The sequence below is a fragment of the Lepus europaeus genome, chromosome 2 (assembly GCF_033115175.1).
Source record: "Lepus europaeus isolate LE1 chromosome 2, mLepTim1.pri, whole genome shotgun sequence".
Classification (NCBI taxonomy): Eukaryota; Metazoa; Chordata; class Mammalia; order Lagomorpha; family Leporidae; genus Lepus; species Lepus europaeus.
Window position 1 is genome coordinate 32,637,269 of NC_084828.1, and position 19,013 is coordinate 32,656,281.

Consider the following 19,013-nt stretch of genomic DNA (forward strand, 5'->3'; position numbering starts at 1 on the left):
CTTTTTTACTTGTAAGATTTGTTTTGTTACATTTAATAAGCTCATGTGAAGAACCAGGTTTCCAGGTTATGGGATCATTCTGTATTGATTCCTCTTGTACTTTTAGTTTCTTCCCTCTGAGTCCTCTTTGAGACCATTTTAATTTGCAGAAACAATTTTAGTGGCTTATCAACTCCTGAAAACAAAGCTTTGGTGCAGAAATGCTGACAAAATTTAAAAAGAAAAACCTATGATGAAGTCAGAATCTCTACTATCTTTTAGATATTTTGATACTGACAGAAAAGACACTGAACCAGGCAGATGAAGACTACTTTTGTTCTTTGAGTTCAGAGGTGTCTTCAAAATATTTAGAGCACTGATACATGTTGGAGCTTTGGTCTGCCTTTATCCAAGGTCAAGTGCAAGCACTGAAGGCAAGGTTTTACAGTTCTGGGAGTCTTCTAGCAGTCAGTCCCCTGACATACCACACAACCAGCTTTTGTTGGCACCACATGACAGTGAAATGATTTAACACTGAGGCAATCCTAACAGATTATTTTAGGTGAATCACATTTGTTTCATGCTCTTCAAAAAGGACTCAGCACCTGAAGTAGTGAGAACAATTAAATCCTCGAATGCTTTTTGGATAAAGGCTGACAAGTTTATTGAGATTTAGTATTTGATTGTAAACGAATATACACACAAGTGTGTTCTGAAACAGAACTCTGATCTTCAAGAGTGTATTACTAACCAACATTCTATGTGCAATATTTAGAAGATGTGAGAACTCACTGGCAGAGTGTGTGCAATTTTAAACTTGCCAGTACATTTCAAAATACTGCAGATGTCTGACTCATATATGCAAATTTTTTCTTTGAAATAAACTGTGAAATTTTTCCACCAGTGCCTTATCCAAAATATTAAGTCATGCTAAAAACGAGATTTTATTTGAAGACCTCAAAAGTTGGTGGCTGGTTAAGAAAAAAAAAAAAAAAAGGTCAAGTTCTTCTGGTTTTGGTCATAAGGTCGATTCACATTTTTAAAAAAATACGTCCTAGTTCTCCTTCACGGTGGTCAATGCAGGATGCTCATTGTCCTAGCAAAACTAGTTAGTTTCATTCTTTCTGTTGAGCTAATTTTTCCACTTTTATTTCTGCTCAGACAGCAAATTTCTTTGAAAAAAAAAGCATCAAAACTCTCTAATAATATGATTTGGATGAGAGTGCGTCAGTGGAGAATATATAAAGAGGACTTTTGTTTTCTTTGCAAGTCCTGCTTCCTACAACATCAACCTCATTGAGAAGGATTAGATTATTTCTAAGAACCTTGCCAACTGCACATCATGAAAAGGCACTCTGTAGTAATGACAGCTGTCAAACAAAAGGAAAAGGGTATGATGAATAAAAGAGAATCCTCAAATTCTTCTGCATTCTTCCTTGCGTTGTGTGGTAACACACATACACATGTGTTCAAACATCTGATTGGTACTTAGCATTGTTTTTGTAGAAGCCTAGTAGACTGTGTCAAAGAAGGTGATGAAAAGGTGGACCTTTTCATCAGAAAGTTGTGCTAAAATGAATTTAGAAAACAAAACTTTATTATATCCTTCACTGCCTATATATCCAAATAACTATGGCCTAAAAGCTATTATGATATTTTGACAAATTGGTTCCTTAATAAAAGTATGAGATCATTAACTTTGTTATCTTTTAACTATTATATAGATATATATAGATAAAGTCTATCATTTTATTACAGAAAATTTCAAGCGTATGGAAAAGTAGAAAGCAGTACAATCTTTCCCCTTCCCCATATAACTATCACCCATCTACTCTTTAAGTATTAATGGTCATTTGCGTTTCTTCTTTAAGCCTGCACCCTTGCTGCCCATCACTAGATTACTTCAATTTAAAAATAAAAATAATAGTTCCCTAATATCATCAACTAACTAGTAATTTTCAAAATTTCTTCAGGTGTCTCTTGGAATTTTGTAGGATAGTGGTTTACTTGCCCTATATCTAAATCAGATTCATGGACTGTATTTGATTGATGTGACTTTTGAAGACTGTTCATATGCACTTCTCTCTTACCTATTCTTAGTGAACAGGTGGAGAAGCCAGTTACTTGTCCTGTGGTTCCTGGTTGTCTGGATATTTTCCAGTTGTGCCCTCTTGGTGTCATTTAACTTGCTCATCTCTATTTTCTGCAATCCGGCAGTTGGATACAGAAGCTTTGTGTAATTTATTCCTCCCCGTGTTTCCTCCCCCACCCTTCACCTCTCTTCCCTTCCTCCCCTTCCTCCCTCCCTCCCCACCTTCCTTCCTTTCTTCAGAATTAGGAGTATGCTATGCTTCTATCACAAAGCGTATATTCCGCTTTTTTTTCTCTTTTAGTGATTATAGCAGCCATTGATGAATATTGCCTAGATTCAATATTGTATTTGGGGGCTTACAAAATGATGACTTCATAATTGCATCATTCTAACAATAGTAGATAGCTGTTTCTCATACAGAAAAGGCAGGTTAAATATTTGGCTTTAGATATTCATCAATTTTCACAATATAATATTTTTCAAGCTAAACATTGATTTTAATACTATTGTGAACTCATGAATTTTGGTGTTATATATATTTCAATACATTGCAGTTATTACCTTTATTAATACCAAACATAGCCAGACTGTAAGTATAATATACTCCAGTGAGAATATTTTCAATATGGTCTCCGAGTTGTTTTCAAAGCTTATTTACTTAACGATATCATTATTTCTGGGCACATTTTTTTATTTCCTGTCCCATGCCTCAGTGGAGATCTGATATATTTCAGAACAAATGTGTTTCACATCTACTATTGGTACCAGGAGTGTCATGATACTCTATTTGTTATTGTTCCAGATCTTTTCAGTAGATACATATTTTTAACAGAATATATATCATGAATTCTTATTGATGTTTTCAATTGAACTTTAAAGTTGCATGGCTTTATTTAAGCATTTGATGTTATATTTTAAATTGCTTTCTTAATATACTGAAAATCTTGATTCCAGTATCATTAACATCATTACTTAATTTCATTGTCATATCATGTGTATATACATAATTAATAATAATGTGATTACTGAAAGCAAGTTAATATTTAACTTGTCATTATGTTTGTTCTTGGGATATATCCTACTATGTACTGACAGTCAACTTACCGTGTTTTTAATAAACTTAAAATAACATCTCTTAAGCCACCAATTCCATATGGAATTATCTTCATTAATTTTGATTTTGATTTTTTAGGGACCATTTCATATTTTGATTTAATTTTATTTATACATATGTCAAACATTTACATGGTTTAGACGTCAAATATGCAAAACAGGGTATATTCTGGGAAGTCTTTTTTCTTTCCTGTCATCTTCTCTTTGTTTATTTTGCTTTATATCTCTAGGAAGGAAAACAATATTTACATGCCTGTATTAAAATACACATAATTATACATTTAGAAATGGTGACCTACTATGTACATTTTTGTCCATGTTGCTTTTTCATCTACACTATATTACAAAATCATTCCATTTGCATTACAAAAACACATTTTGATCTTTTTAGATACAAATTTCCATTGTGTAGATTGATTATGTATTACCCATTCAGTACCCTCTAAATAAACATTGAGGTTTACAGACTTTTGATACCATAAAAGTGTTACAATGAATATGGGTATGTAAATCAATTCATATCCAAGTATATGTCTGATACAGACATCTAGAAGTGGAATTGCTAGGACAAGAGGAAAATGTGTATGTATTTGTAGATATTTTCAGGTTTCTCGGTTATTAGTGTGCCACTTTACAAGTCCATTTCTAATTGCACAAAGAAAGACTATATATATTTATACAAGGTATAAAGAAAGAATACAATCTGTCAACAAACAATTATTCAAAATATATATTACTGGCCAGCGCCGTGGCTCACTTGGCTAATCCTCCGCCTGCGGCACCAGCACCCCAGGTTCTAGTCCCGGTCAGGGTGCCAGATTCTGTCCCAGTTGCTCCTCTTCCAGTCCAACTCTCTGCTGTGGCCCGAGAGTGCAGTGGAGGATGGCCCAATTCCTTGGGCCCTGCACCCGCATGGGAGACCAGGAGGAAGCACCTGGCTCCTGGCTTCGAATCGACGCAGTGCACCGGCTGTAGTGGCCATTTTGGGGGGTGAACCTTTCTCTCTGTCTCTCTTTCTCTCACTGTCTAACTCTGCCTGTCAAAAAAAAAAATATATATATATATAACCATTTTAATTTAAGCTAAAATTCCTATTGATAGCTATTTGTTTATATAATAATTCTGTGTTGATCAGGGCTTCTGCTATAAGATAATATTTGGTAAGTCCAATCAGGATTATAAAATGGAAAATTATCAATCTTCAAACACATTCTAACTTATTAAGGGCTATTATCTAGGAAGCAGGCTTTGCTTCCATATGATTCACATTTATGTTAGAAAACTTGACAGGAGTAGAAATTATAAATTTGCTCATTGTCCACAATTCATAGTAGACATTAGCCCCTTTTCATCATAATCCATAACCCATACATTTTGAACACATCTCAAAAAAGTCACTAACTTTTAGACTAGAGAATAATGAAATTTTTAATTGTCCTTTTAAATACTTCCATTTGCTTCTTAAGGGTGTCTTGGCATGGATTGATACATTCCTATGTCTTATAGCTGTTGAGTGATTAGCAAAGAGATGACTGACAAAGCCCAAAGTAATAGTCCTATATCCTTCTTAAACCACTGCAACTGAATCTGCATTTCTTTATTGATATAATGGGGGGGAATTAATTTTAAAAGATGGTAACTATTGATTATTTAATGGAAGATGATAGTGTAGAGAAATACTGAAGTGAATCTATTCTCATTATCCAGTAGTGCAAATCACACTGTAATCCTCATTAATATTCAGTGTGCAGTGGGCAGGTTGGATATAGGCTACAAAACTGACCTAGGCACAGGCTCCAGTTGGTTATAAGAACATGTTAAATACATAAAGGAGGAACAGATTTCCCTGTGTTCAGATGGTTGGTAAGAGGACAGTAACATGCTGAATTCCACTCTGTCATCTCTGGAGCAACGATGGCCTCACGGAAATGTTTACTGGGCAAGTTGCAGTGATTAATGCTTTGGGAAGTCACTAGACGAAAAGACCTGATATTTTCCAGTGTGCTTCTCCATTTCAGCACTTCTCTTCCTCTTCTCTTGCCACAAGCTGAAGGCCTTGTTCAGCAGGGGCGCCAAGTCAGCCCAAGGCGTTAATTGTGTCCAACAGGGCCACAGTCCTTGGGGGCCATACCCTATGTCACACGTCGATCAGGCTAAAACCCTTCTCACATGTCAGGATCTTTTTATTTCAGCTCATGTAATAGGGAAGCTAGGAGCTTTAAGATAGCTTCTGGGAAGACATGAGTGCAGGAGTGCTTCTAAGGCCTAGGAGCCTTTGAAACGGACTTCAACTGTAAGGGGCTGTGAGTTCTGAAAGCACAAAACAAGATCTTACAGATTACTGACTTCTGTTCTGAATTTTTCAAATTACTAGGTTAATTTCAGTAGCACAAGCTTATTTTTAAAACATGATAAATTTGGAATAAGAAATATGAAGCTTGAAGTATGTCCTTTAAGCTAAGACTATTCTTGAGATTTATGAATACACAAAAAACACAGGAGGTATTCACTTCCCAAAGAATGTATAAAATTAAATATGGTGAAGAAATATCTTTTCCTGACTCAGTGGCCAAAGAATTTCGAAAATATATTTAAAAGAATCATTTGCTGTATAGAATATTAGAAGTTACTTATAATGATCTGCTTAGAATGAATTGTGTAAGAATAATAATTTAGCTTTATAAGCAAAAATATCCAAGGGAACAATCTTCTATTAAAATATTGAGCTTTTCTCAAAACCAGTGAATGAAACTGACCCAGAATTCTCATTGTAATTCCATGTTAAGTGTGATAAATTTCAGTTTTATTCACAATCATACACTGTGCATGCCTAAGTTGATTTCAATTTTTAATGTCTAGTTGTGTGCATTCCCTGACAACCAGGAGAGAGTCTCAAATTATCAAGTTAATAAGAGGAAATCCATTTGTGTTCATTATTTTTTAACAAACTTGATCTTTATAAGGCATAATGGGGATTCTACTCAGATGCTTGCTGCTTGTTTTGTTGTAGTTGTTATTCATTTTTTGGATGGTTGGTTAGGACTACCTGCATCAATTCCTGGAAATAAATCAGAGGTTATCTCATTTCAAGAAGGCTCAGATTAGAATTGTCTCTGAAAATTTCATTGGAAATTGATACGTGTACATTAAGCCATGACCAATTTAAATTCAATTTAAGAGAAATTTCCTGTAAAGTTAAGTTTACATAATAATAAAATAGCATCAATTTGTTAATTTGAACACTCACCATGATTTCTTTAATAATATCAAAAGAAAAAGTAATACCAAAAACTAAAACTAGTTTAACAAAGATTTTCTCCAAGGGGCTTAACACTGTAAAAGGTATTTTATCAACTGTGAATATAAAAATGTTAATAATGTTTATATCTTCAATACTTGTGCATATTCCAGACATGAGATTTTTTTAAAGATTGTATTTGCAAACAATGCTGGTTATGAAACAAAAATCTAATGCACTTACTATTTTTAGCAATTAAAATCACAAACCTTAAGTTTCATTTCTTTTTCTTTTTCTATATTATAGCGTAGCAGCAGTTTTGGGAATTTTGATCGTTTCCGGCATAATTCTGTATCAAAGCCATATGATTCAACTGAGGTTAGTATTTTATTCTTTTCTATGAATGCCATGCAAACATATTAAGAACCTTATGAATACAGTATCACTTTTAACAGTACAATAAGAAAAAATGAATACATATTCAAATCATAGATAGCCTTGCAACTATTTTGGTGATAAATGAAAAAACAATTATTAGTAACTTGTATCATGCTGGGAGCGAAGAAAACAAGAAGCTGAACAGGAAACTTGTTTGGAAAGGTAGATCATGAACTTCAGACGATAGTTACAATTCAAAACAAGAGCAATTCAAAATTGTTTGAGTATTGATACGATTAAACAATGCATGTATATGTAGTATATAATTTTACATTAGGTGCAGTTGCTAGGAATCAGGAAATGATGGAGTGACTTATTTATAAGTGTGTTAAGGAAAGAATATGGCTATGAATCTCCTAGGCTTCAACTAACACTGCAATGTCTCATTGGTAGTCATTGCACATGCGTTTGCCATGAATGCTTTAGAAGTAGCTTAAGAAGATCTTCCCATAAAATTAAGTTTGTATAATAATAATATCAATATTTAATTGATCACTTACCATGAAGCAAGCACAATGTTAAATACTTTGCTTAGGGACCAACGCTATGGCTTAGTGAGTTAAGCCTCTGCCTGCAGCGCCGGCATCCCATGTAGGTGCTTGTTGAAGTCCCAGCTGCTCTGCTTCCGACACAGCTCCCTGTTGATGGCCTGGGAAAGCAGTGGAAGACGGTCCAAGTGCTTGGGCCCCTGCAACCATGTAGGAGACCCAGAAGAAGCTCCTGCCTCCTGGCTCCTGGCTTTGGATCTGCCCAGCTACAGCTGTTGTGGCCATTTGGGTAGTGAACCAGTGGATGGAAGATCCTTATGTCTTTCCCTCTCTCTCTTTGTAGCTTTGCCTCTCAAATAAGTAAATAAATCTTTAAAAAAATAAAGTTGCCTACCTGAGCCATAGGAACTATTTGTATTTCTATATTGAAGAAATATGCTTGCTTCATTGAGTGAAACTGAATTAGAGTTAATAAATGACAAAGGCACAACTCAACCTCTTCACTAACTCCAGTATGCCATTCTGTTTTGCTAACTAAGCAGGGGACACTTGTGTTAAGTCACATGAGAGGTACAGCAGTTATTTAACATAGTACAGAGGAGAGATGTATATTGAGAAACCTGAAAATGCTGTACTTATCACTGAACTTGATTCAGTTAGATAATGGTGTCTTTTTAGCTTCTGTAGGTGTTAAAACTTATGTTTATCTTCAGATATAGCTACCTATAATATTTAAAATATTTTAATTTCAGTAATGGGTATACTGGACAAAAGCAATGAAAATAAAATGACATTTATTATTAGTTTATAAATATTTCCTTTATTATATCTATGTGGATGTATGTTTATGTAATATATTCCCTTTATCAATTTATATTATCTCTTTTTGCCCATCTATATGTTTATAAATGCTTCTGAATGAGTTTATTATAACCATATGGTCTATCAACATTTACATAATTGTAAGTAATACAGTGTTTTACTTGCACACTCAGAGGGGAAGGGGGATAGGAGAGAAAGAACTTTAAATGTTTAACTCTCCATAATCATACACAGTTGCTTTCTACTGACATTTAGTTTGTAATTCTGGAGTTAACCTATGAAAGCAGGTCAGTCTCATTCAGGTTCGTTTTGTGACAGCTAGCCTAGTAATTTAAGAAAGCTTAGGGCTAATAAAGTCGTTTGCACATTTTTTAAAAATGTAGCATTCATTTGTCATTCATTCAACAAACATCCACTCTGTGACAGGATTTCCATGAGGTACTCGGGAAGTGTGGTTGTAACAATGGGTGAAAAATTCTTATTTCACAAAGCCAGAATCTAGAGGTGGAGACAGTCACCACTCCAGATAACTATATCACTAGAAATGTGACTCAGACTATTGAGAGCAACATAGAAAAATGTTAAAATTCAAAATCTGTAGACATAGTTCCTTTGAACCCAATGTTAATAATGATAAAAAAAGAACCTGGAAAATATTCCTACTCCATAATTGTTGCTTAGATAATGGCAAAGATAATATCAAATTTAATAAAGCAATATACATTCTTATTTATCCTAGTCAGCAAAATAACTTTACCACGACAACCGAGAAAGTTTGAGAGAAGAGAAAAGAAAAAGGCTAACTCTTAAAATTTTAACATGCTTCCAAATTGTATTTTATTCAGGGCTTTTGAATTAAGCAAAGAGTCTTTGCCTTTATAACCTTGAATGTAGAAATTAATAAAGTGCAATGAGGGCTTAAATTGGCTGTCCATTCATATTTATCATAGGCAATTTGGGGTAAGATATGAGGCAAAACATAATATTGATTAATAATGATATTAACTATGTGGCTAAACTTCCATTTAAAATATTCAAGTTCACTAAAGAGAAGTTTCCCATCATTTTTTATATTCAGGGAAAATCTGGCTGTTCACCTATCAGGGATGGTAAGCAGTGTTAAACTTGGCCCTTCAGGCTCCTTTCTCACACATCTGAAGTACTAAGGATGTGTTAACCCAAATATGTCTTCCAAGAAAAAAATATATCACTGCAAAACTCTATGGATGAAGTTTCATTTATTTAAAAAATACTGAGTGCCAGTTTTGTGACTGGCCCTATTCTAGACGCTCAGAAGAAGAACAAACAAAAAGTCCCTAGTCCCTTGGAGGATGCGTTCTGATGGGAGATCCAGATGGTAATCAAATGAACAAACAGATATATTATCAGCTAATGTTGATTGCTTTGAAGAGGCACTTAATCAGGATGAACACGCAAGAAGTCTAGACAAATGGGAAATGGGGTCAAGAGAAAACTTCTATTCTTTTACATGACGGTGAGCTAAGACCTGAACAATATAAGGATGGAATTTACAGATATCTAGGGGAAGCCAAATAACAAAAGCAAGTACAAATCTTGGTGATAATCTAACAGAGACAGCAAGGGGGCTAGAGTGGTGATGCCTTATTACAGTTGTTTTCAAACTTAAAGGGGTCTCAGAATCACTTGACTTAAGATACAAATTGTCCTCAAGTGCTGTTGTTGCCATTGGTTTGGGCACCATATTTTGAGAACCACTGATATAGTGAGAAAAGAAGATCCCAGAGGTAGCTAGGGATGTGTGGTAGGGACATTTTATTTAATATAGATTCTATATAATATCCAATTTATATCACATAATAATACCTCATACTAATTAAATTAGATCCAATTATTTTACACTATAAGAACCTTCTAGGCTATGAACACTGTATTTTATTCTGATTTACATGGGAGATATTAGCCTAACAAAATTCCAAATGAAAGGTTTCATAAGTACAGCAGCTGATATCTTTACTAATGGATAGAACTAGTTTGTGTTTAATGTTGCTTAAAAATGTGGAAAGTGTGCATGTATACTCACCTGCCAAAATTTCAGTTTCTCACTTTTATTAATTTCAACACTCAAAAGTAGCCATAAACATCTCAAATTCTATTTGAAGCAAGGTGATATGTTAGTGCCTTTTTAGTGCTAACAGATGCCGTTCTCCAATAAAATATTTCCCATCTATGTAGATGTCATCATGTATTATACCTGATTTTACTTCTCTCTTGTTCATCTCCGAAACAAGATGGATAAACGTGGTTCTTCAATGTAACTACTAAAAGTAGCCCAGATCCTCTAGAAGAATTTCAGATGTGACGCTCAGAGACTTCAGTATCACAAGTCTTACTTCCTGAGTTTGTACCTCAGGTTACTAGGCTTGGTAACTTCACAGATGTGTGTTACGTTTAAGTTGTTTGAAATATTGAAGGCTGTTGCACTGAATGTATAGGACATCCATAAACTTGGAATCTTCTCTCTAACAGTGTTTTCTGATCATTGTTTTTTATTGCTTTATTTTTTTTTTCTTTTGCAAACAACCCTACCCCAGGCACATGAAGGGGAACCTATAAATGAAAGTGGTGAACAAAATAAAACTTCAACTAATGGAGGGGGTTTGGGTAAAAAAATGAGAACAATTTCATGGACGATGAAGAAAAAAGTTGCTAAAAAGTACATCAAAGCCCTTTCTGAGGAAAAAGTAAGTTGACTATTTTAATCATTTGTATTTATTTTATTAATTTTTTCTTATAATATCCAACAGATTCCTTTTCTAGACAGCCGTTGAAGTAACCAGTGCTTTAAACAGTACTTACACATACACATTCTCCCTCTGTCATCATGCCAGAAGTTGGGTGGAAGAAAGTATTATTTTCCCATTTTATGTAAGAAACTACAGCACAGAATGATCACACACTTAGCACAGGTAGTCCCATATGTCATTTGTGTGGTAGCATCAACACGTCATTTCCTTTTTATTGACAAATAGTAGCCTATTTCATAGGTGAAGTACATTTTATTTACCCATTCATCAACTGATGTACATTTAGGTTGTTTCTACCTTTTGTCTATTATGAATAATCTTGTAAAAATTTGCATGCATGTCAAAATTCGTGGAAATCTATTTACATTTCTCTTGGAGAGATGATACCTCTATGTTCAATTTTCCAAAGCATCTGCATCACTTTACCACTAGCAGTGAATTCGGGGTCAGATTTTTCCATGTCTTGTCTGTCTTTTTAGTGCTAGCCGTCCTAGTGGGTGTGAAGTGGAATCTCATTGTTGTTTTGAAGCAGATTTTCCTGATGACTAATGATGTTGAGAATATTTTTACATGCTCATCAACCATTTGTACATCTGTTTCAAGAAATGCTTATTCAAATCCTTTGTGCATTTTTAATTGAGTTTATGTCATCTTGTTGTTGAGTTTCAATGTTTTTTATATATTTTAAAAGTGTATACTTGGCCGGCGCTATGGCTCAACAGGCTAATCTTCCGCCTAGCAGCGCCAGCACACCGGGTTCTAGTCCCGGTCGGGGCGCCGGATTCTGTCCCGGTTGCCCCTTCTTCCAGGCCAGCTCTCTGCTGTGGCCCAGGAGTGCAGTGGAAGATGGCCCAAGTGCTTGGGCCCTGCACCCCATGGGAGACCAGGAGAAGCACCTGGCTCCTGCCTTCAGATCAGCGCGGTGCGCCGGCCGCGGCAGCCATTGGAGGGTGAACCAACGGCAAAGGAAGACCTTTCTCTCTCTCTCTCTCTCTCTCTCTCTCTCACTGTCCACTCTGCCTGTCAAAAAAAAAAAAAAAAAGTGTATTCTGAGAGTCCAGCACAATGGCATAGCAGGTAAAGCCACTGCCTACATTTCCAGCATCCCATATGGGTGCCGGTTCGTGTCTCAGCTGCTCTGCTTCCAGTCCAACTCTCTGCTATGGCCTGGGAAAGCAGTAGAAGATGGCCCAAGTCTTGGGTCCTTGCACCCATGTGGGAGACCCAGAAGAAGCTCCTGGCTCCTGGCTTTGAATCGGTGCATCTCTGGCTGTTGTGGCCATCTGGGGAGTGAACCAGCATATAGAAGACCTCTCTCTTTCTCTCTCTCTCTCTCTGCCTCTCTGTAACTCTGCTTTTCAAATAAATGAATCTCTTAAAAAATGTATTTTGATAAGTCTTTGATGAGATCTATAACTCATTTTTATTTTCACTTTCTGGGTAGTGTTATTTACAGCAGAAATATTTATAATTTTCTTGTAATCCAATTTATCTATTTTTTTCTTTTGTTACCTGTGTTTTTGGTACCGTATCTAAGAAATTATTGCCCAACCCCAGGTCTTGGAGGTTTACTTTGATGTTTTCTTTGAAGTTTTATGATCTCAGCTCTTAATTTTTGGGATATGATTTGTTTTGAATTAATTTTACTAAATGGTTTGTGAGAGGTGTCCAACATCATTCTCTGCTATGAGTGTATCCAGTTGTCCCAATACCATTCATTAAAAAGACTGTACTTGACCATTATCTCATCTCAGCATGCTGGTTGGAAATCAATTGGCTATAAATATATGGTCATAAATGTATGGATCCCAAATATTTGGATTTATTTATGTGCTCCCAAGTCTATTCCATTGATCTATACATCTTATTTTAGATTTATACATCTTTTTTAACCTACTGCTGGAAAAATTCCGTTCCCAGTGCCCCACAAAAACAGTTGTGACATCTGTGCTGCTAAATCCAATGATGATTTTTCCTTGGTCTTATTTTACTTTTCAACTGTATTTGACACAGGTGATCTCCTTACATGTAGAACATTCCCTTTTCTCTGTGCGTTCGTCTGGTAGTTCTTGCCATGATTTTGCTTTCATTCAATGCCTTTTAAATAGCACGCGAGGCATGATCTTAGATGCACTACTCAATCTACTTTCTCCTCTTAAGTGACCTCCTCCAGACTTATGACTTTATTTTACATAATTATATCTGTGATGTCTTCACTTATCTGCTATACTTAGAGAACCAATTGCTTACATGATAAAACCTCTTACACATCCAGTGGATTAGCTGAAAACTAATATATCCAAACCTGAAATATAGATTTTCCACACTTCTACCAAAAATGAATTCCTATCCAGTATTTCTAATTACAATAGACAACATTGTCATAATTCTAGATGTGAGAAAGACAGAGAAAGAGAGATACCCTAGGGATATTCTGAAGTCCTTCTTCTCTCATTTCCACACAGATTCATCAGTATCTCCCATTAGTTTTTATTGCAGTGCATATCTAGAACCCCTAATTTCTGCATGCAAACTGTCCCTGCTTTAGAGCAAGTAACGAAACTCTCTTACCTAGGTTGCCATAATAGACACCCAATTGCATTTTTCCTTCTACTCCCCAATTAAAATCCATCCTCTACATAAAAGCTAGAAAGAAACATGAGAAATGGAAGTAAGGGCACATCATTACCCTGGTTAAAAGTTCATAATACCTTTACATATCATTTCCATATGATAGTGTGTTTGTTCATTCTAGTCCTCTGAGAAGCAGACCTCAAGAAGGGGATAGAAACACCAAACACTTATTGGAGGTAATTCCTGTTAAGGATTAGGAAGAGGAAGATAAAATGTGCAGGGTAATTTTTTAGACTGCATGCAAGTTTCTTATCCATAAAAGGAGAGAGAGAAAGAGGGTCAGGTAGGGACAATCTCAGAGTTCAATAGAGTGCTGAGAAACCTTTGGCCACTAGAAGAGATTCAGATAATTCCCCCTGTATTTTGGTCATTGTTAGGAAGGAAGACTTCAATGCAAATACGCTGATGAATGCTGAGAGGCACTGCGTAGTACTATAGTAAAGAAAGGTCCTACAGCAAGAGATCCGAGTGGTGCGTTTCCCTGGCCACAATACATGTCTATAATGCTCTTCAGAAGGTGGCTCCGCTTACTTCTCTGACTAAATTCATACTTAACACCCTCTTTTCTCTTGCTACACTGTTTCCTCCAAACAACTCAGGCTAATTCTGAATTCAGTTATTTTGCTCTTGTTCCTTCTGCTTGGACAACTAGCTCTAAAGCTTCACATCAGTTATATTTTCATAGTGTTCAGCTTCCCAATTCAGAACAGGGACCTTTGGCAGAAAGCTCTGGAGACTAGTTCATCTAAACTAGCCAACCTTCTCCAAGTCTGGGTCTAGTAGCTAACTCTCTCATATATCCCATGTTTATTTCTATTATAAAAGTTATTGTTTTTTATATTCATCTTTTTTTGTTTTCATACACCTTCCCAAACACTATAATTTACATCCACACACACATAGCCTAACATATTAGGATGAACTCATTAGAGCAAGGACACTGTTATCTTGTTGACCATTATTATATCTCTAGTTCCTAGAATAGTGTTTTCTACTTGGAAGTGTTCCATAAATATGTGATGATTGCCTGAATGGATGAATAAAGGAATGGATAAGAGCAGGAATCAAACCGAGTATATATCATATTCTGATATTCAGATGTTTTATCAATGTTTAGAAATGCGCAAAAATGAGGAATATTGAATTACATTCTGATGGATAGTAAGAAATTCATAGCCTTTGTCCAACCTATCAAAATATGGAAAACATCTGAGATGTTTTCAAGGAAATGTAATTTGTTTTAAAATTGTCTGTCTTTTCTAATTTTATGCAAGATTTGCTTTTCACTTGACTAGGTGGCAAGCATGCTATGAGATTTGTAAAGCTTCTTAGATAAGCTTTGCTTTAGAATTGCAAAGTGTGCATGTTTTATTCATATCTAGTGATCTGGTAGGGTGCAAATAACTGACGTGAAACAACTGTGCAGAGTTTAAGCTTGTAGTATCAGATCTCAAAGGATTAGCAATGGTGGTAAATAGATGATAAGGAGAACATGAAGAAGTAAAACTGCTCTAAGAGATGAAGCCTAGATGTCAATAAGTATAACATTTCTGATAAAATAGTCTTTATATGATAGCCAACCCAATTCTCAAAGATCAGCCATTATGATTTCAGTTGAATTCCACAATAAGGAATGTCCTATCTAAGGAAGGTTTCCAAGTGTAGGGCAAAATGTTTTACTAGAAACTGAGTTAAAGATGAATGACCACATATTTTATGCTGAGGTATTACTATGTATTTTATTCCTAAACTATTAGTTGTTTGTTCAGTCAGTGCAAACAGTGAATATCTCCATGGAAATCTGCTCCTTGCACTTAAGCTCTGACGTGTTTTTCTAAAGGATGAGGAAGATGGAGAGAACACCCTGCCGTATCGGAACAGTGACCCTGTGATCGGGACTCACACAGAGAAGATCTCCCTCAAAGCCAGTGACTCCTTGGATAGTCTTTACAGTGGCCAAAGCTCATCAAGTAAGGCTAAATGATCCAGAGGCAAGACATCCCATGTGAAATCTGGGTTAAATTAATTGAAAACAACATATTTGCCCTTTTGGGAATTATTTATTGTATTAGCAATAAGGTTCTAGCTACTTGATAACAGACATGGTGAAAATGTAGGGTATATAGAATCTGTATGGAGCTGTTATTATTTTTTAAAGGACACATGATACATCAGACAGAATTAGGTACTGTTTTAAAGCTTTGGTCTCTAAAGCCAACAGGGCTTTTGGGAATGGGCCTCAAAAAATCATAGATTATTAAATCTGTATCTTTAAAAATGTATGTTTGGGAGAACTAACATCATCTTGAGTAAAAGCATTTTGGAATTCCTAGAAATCGCTCAGTAAAATCCTGTTCTCTCTTAACGTCTTCCTCCTGCCTCCCTCCTTTGTCTGTGCCCCTTTTTTCTTCCCTGCAACTCTTTTCCCTTTATCAATTTTCCTTTCATCCTGAAATGCTCTGAAAAGTACAGGGCATTTTCATCAATTCGAGCATTTACTTTTTAAGTCTTGGCCAGCATTAGTGGGTAAAGAGTGAAGAAGTTAGTAAATACAAAAAGGTAGGAATGTCACCAACTAGGTGACAGATAGAAGGGAATCAGGAGGTAGAAACAGTACCCATACACCCCACACCCAGCTTCTCCTATTGTTAGCGTCTCATATTAGCGAGTGGCCAACACAAGTTTTCTAATGAACTTTGATTTCTTTCTAAGAAGGTATCCTCATTTATGATTTAGTCATATTACTTGCTACAACACTTAGATGAAACTACTGACACTACAGGGTGCCTTAGGACTGTTTCTGTGTAGATCATTATATATCCACCGAATCTTTGCCAGCCTTTTAAATGATTTTGCAAAGTTTATTTTCCATTTCCTTTGAAATCAACTGCTTCTGTTATTTGAAGATGGATCACATAGACCAGATGTTTCAAATATCCTGAATTTTATATCTGTTTTCCCATTGGCTGTAGAACAATTATTTTGTGGGGGAAAAAAACTTATGCAGAAACATTTGCAGGATGTATTTTTGAATGTGTTAAATTCAGATTTCATTAGTATTCATTTCTACTGGTAGTTTTAAGATTCTAAATTGTGATGCAGAATGCAGGGAGAATTTTATTAACTAGAATGTGTCATGAAAAGCTCCATTCTGGAGTGGCCATGGAAGGGAGGAGATTGTGGTCCCTTTGACTGTCACCACTGTTTCCCTTGAGGTTCAAGATCAGAAAGGAAGAAGACCACAAAACAACGATTTGGTTTTGTTTTCAAAGCCTAGTTTTAAAGCGTTTCTACCTGGGACTCCAGACATTGGGATACACTTCCACCTTGCCCCACACTCACACAGGAAAAATAAGTGCCACCTTTAATGCAAGGATATAATGCTTCAAAATGGCCTTTGGAGCACAATAGGAATGCTGGGGGAGAATTCTGGCTACAATTATGATAAGTTGTAGGGAACTTGGTAGTATGGTGCTTTGGCCATTCCGGAACAACAGGGAACAAAGGTGAAACTGTAACTATCACATTCATTGTTTCTAAGACATGTGAAAGTAATCATCTGTTTTATGCAAGTTTAAATCTATACCTTCTCCCATCTTTGCAAGTTAGTATACTGTCCTAGATTGGATCATAGAGACCGAATTGTGAGGGTGTTTGGCTTAGTGATTGGGGAGAGTGTCCGAATTGGCAAGGAAAACTCAGAAATGACTTAGGGGACACAGGTCACTGATGAAGAGTGACTGGGAGGTGGGTGGAGGGATCCAACAATTAGAACTCCCTCTGGAAGCTGCATCCAAGGTGTCACATTATTTATCAATGCTTGGCTTTGGCCAGTGGCTGATTCACTGTTAGGGTCCTGCAATGAGAACTGTTAACTGTTAACCTGTGCTTTCATCAGGTGGAATAACAAGCTGTTCAGATGGTACAAGTAACCGCGACAGCTTTCGACTGGACGACGATAGCCCCTACTCAGGACCATTCTGCGGCCGTGCCAGAGTGCACACAGACTTCACACCGAGTCCCTATGACAATGACTCCCTCAAAATCAAGGTGAATGAGCCACCTTTCTGCTTTCTCTAGGGTTCACCAAGTGCTGGCTGTATGCTCTGTTTTAGGAAGTACAAGCCATGGGAAGTGAGGGTCTATTGTTCTGAATAAAGTAAAAATTCACACAAAACATGAAGGGTGACGTGGGTGAGCCCCGTCTGTTCAGGCTATTAGTAATAGTTGCTCTGATGTACATAGTACAGGCTCAGTCAGGGGATGATGAGAAGGAATTGTCTACCTCTTTCTGGGAACTGAAAGCTTCGTGAGTTCTGGAAGGCCCCAGCTCTTCCAGGTAGTTGCTAAAGTAAAAATAATGAAGCCAAAGAGAGACAGAGAAAAGATGGAAGTATCAGCAAGGACCCAGCAGTTCCAAAGTCTTAGAAACAGAGTAGGCCAGACAGGTATTTCTAAGGTGGTTGCCATGAGTAACCACAGGTGTTTCTCCCAATGATGTTCCCTCCTGAATTTATTCTACCTACTCTTATCCTCTATATTCATCTCCTAATATTAATGACAAATTACCACACTCAGAGGCTTCCAACACCAACAATGTGTTATTATCTCACGGTCTGTCATACATAAGTCTAGCCATGGCTCAGTTAACTTCTTTCCTAAGAGTCTCTCCAAGCTGAACTCATTGTCAGCCAGGCTTTGACCTCCTGAGGCTTGAGTCCTCTTCCACACTCCCAGGCTCCTGGCAGAACCCAGTTCCCTTCTTTCTTGCTGAGCATCCAGGTGAAGCCTTTTCAGCCTCAGAGCCGCCAGCAAGGCCCTCTCTACAGCATGACGTTGTGTTCTTCCAGGGACAAGAGGAAGAAAAGCTCAGCCATGCTTCAGAATCTTTCAGAGATTCTGTCTGATTAAGTAAGGTGCATCCAGATCATCTCCCTTTTCATGAACTCATCATCCTTTAATTTGGTGTATTAATGAGCTTTACAAAGGCTTTCTGTCATATAAGGTAATGTAGGCATTAATGTGAAATCTGTCATTTTCATAGTCCTGCTCACACTCAGGGGAGGGACTGACTACACAGTACAAATAGTGGAAGACTTCATGCTAAAAAATATTTCACAGATGTTCACTTATTCCTTTTAGTATCACAAAATGTCATACCCCAAAGGATTCAAATGATGAATGTTTCTATATGGTCAACACTGAATGACTACTCGTAATATTTATGCCATGTTGTGGAATGTTCATATAATTATTTAGCATTTAAAGGACTCAGCTGTTTTCTTTACCCCTTCTATACTACCACATCAGAATTTAAGCTACAGGATGGTGAAAATATTGCTCATCCCAGTAATTTCCTTAGTCATTTCTATGAGATGCTCAAAGGTCTAAGTTCAAGTCTTTGAGACTGAAGTACAAGTCTC

General features: G+C 36.4%; 1 protein-coding gene across 5 annotated transcripts in view; it reads left to right on the forward strand.

The window, feature by feature from the left end:
• Positions 1 to 19,013, forward strand: part of SAMSN1 (SAM domain, SH3 domain and nuclear localization signals 1) — a 548,989-nt gene that overhangs the window by 500,253 nt on the left and 29,723 nt on the right. For all 5 annotated transcript variants that reach the window (XM_062206648.1, XM_062206649.1, XM_062206654.1 and 2 more), the window contains 4 exons: positions 6,729 to 6,800; positions 10,744 to 10,893; positions 15,431 to 15,560; positions 17,489 to 17,640. In XM_062206648.1, the coding sequence (XP_062062632.1) occupies positions 6,729 to 6,800; positions 10,744 to 10,893; positions 15,431 to 15,560; positions 17,489 to 17,640 (504 nt within the window). The remainder of the gene's footprint in view (positions 1 to 6,728; positions 6,801 to 10,743; positions 10,894 to 15,430; positions 15,561 to 17,488; positions 17,641 to 19,013) is intronic.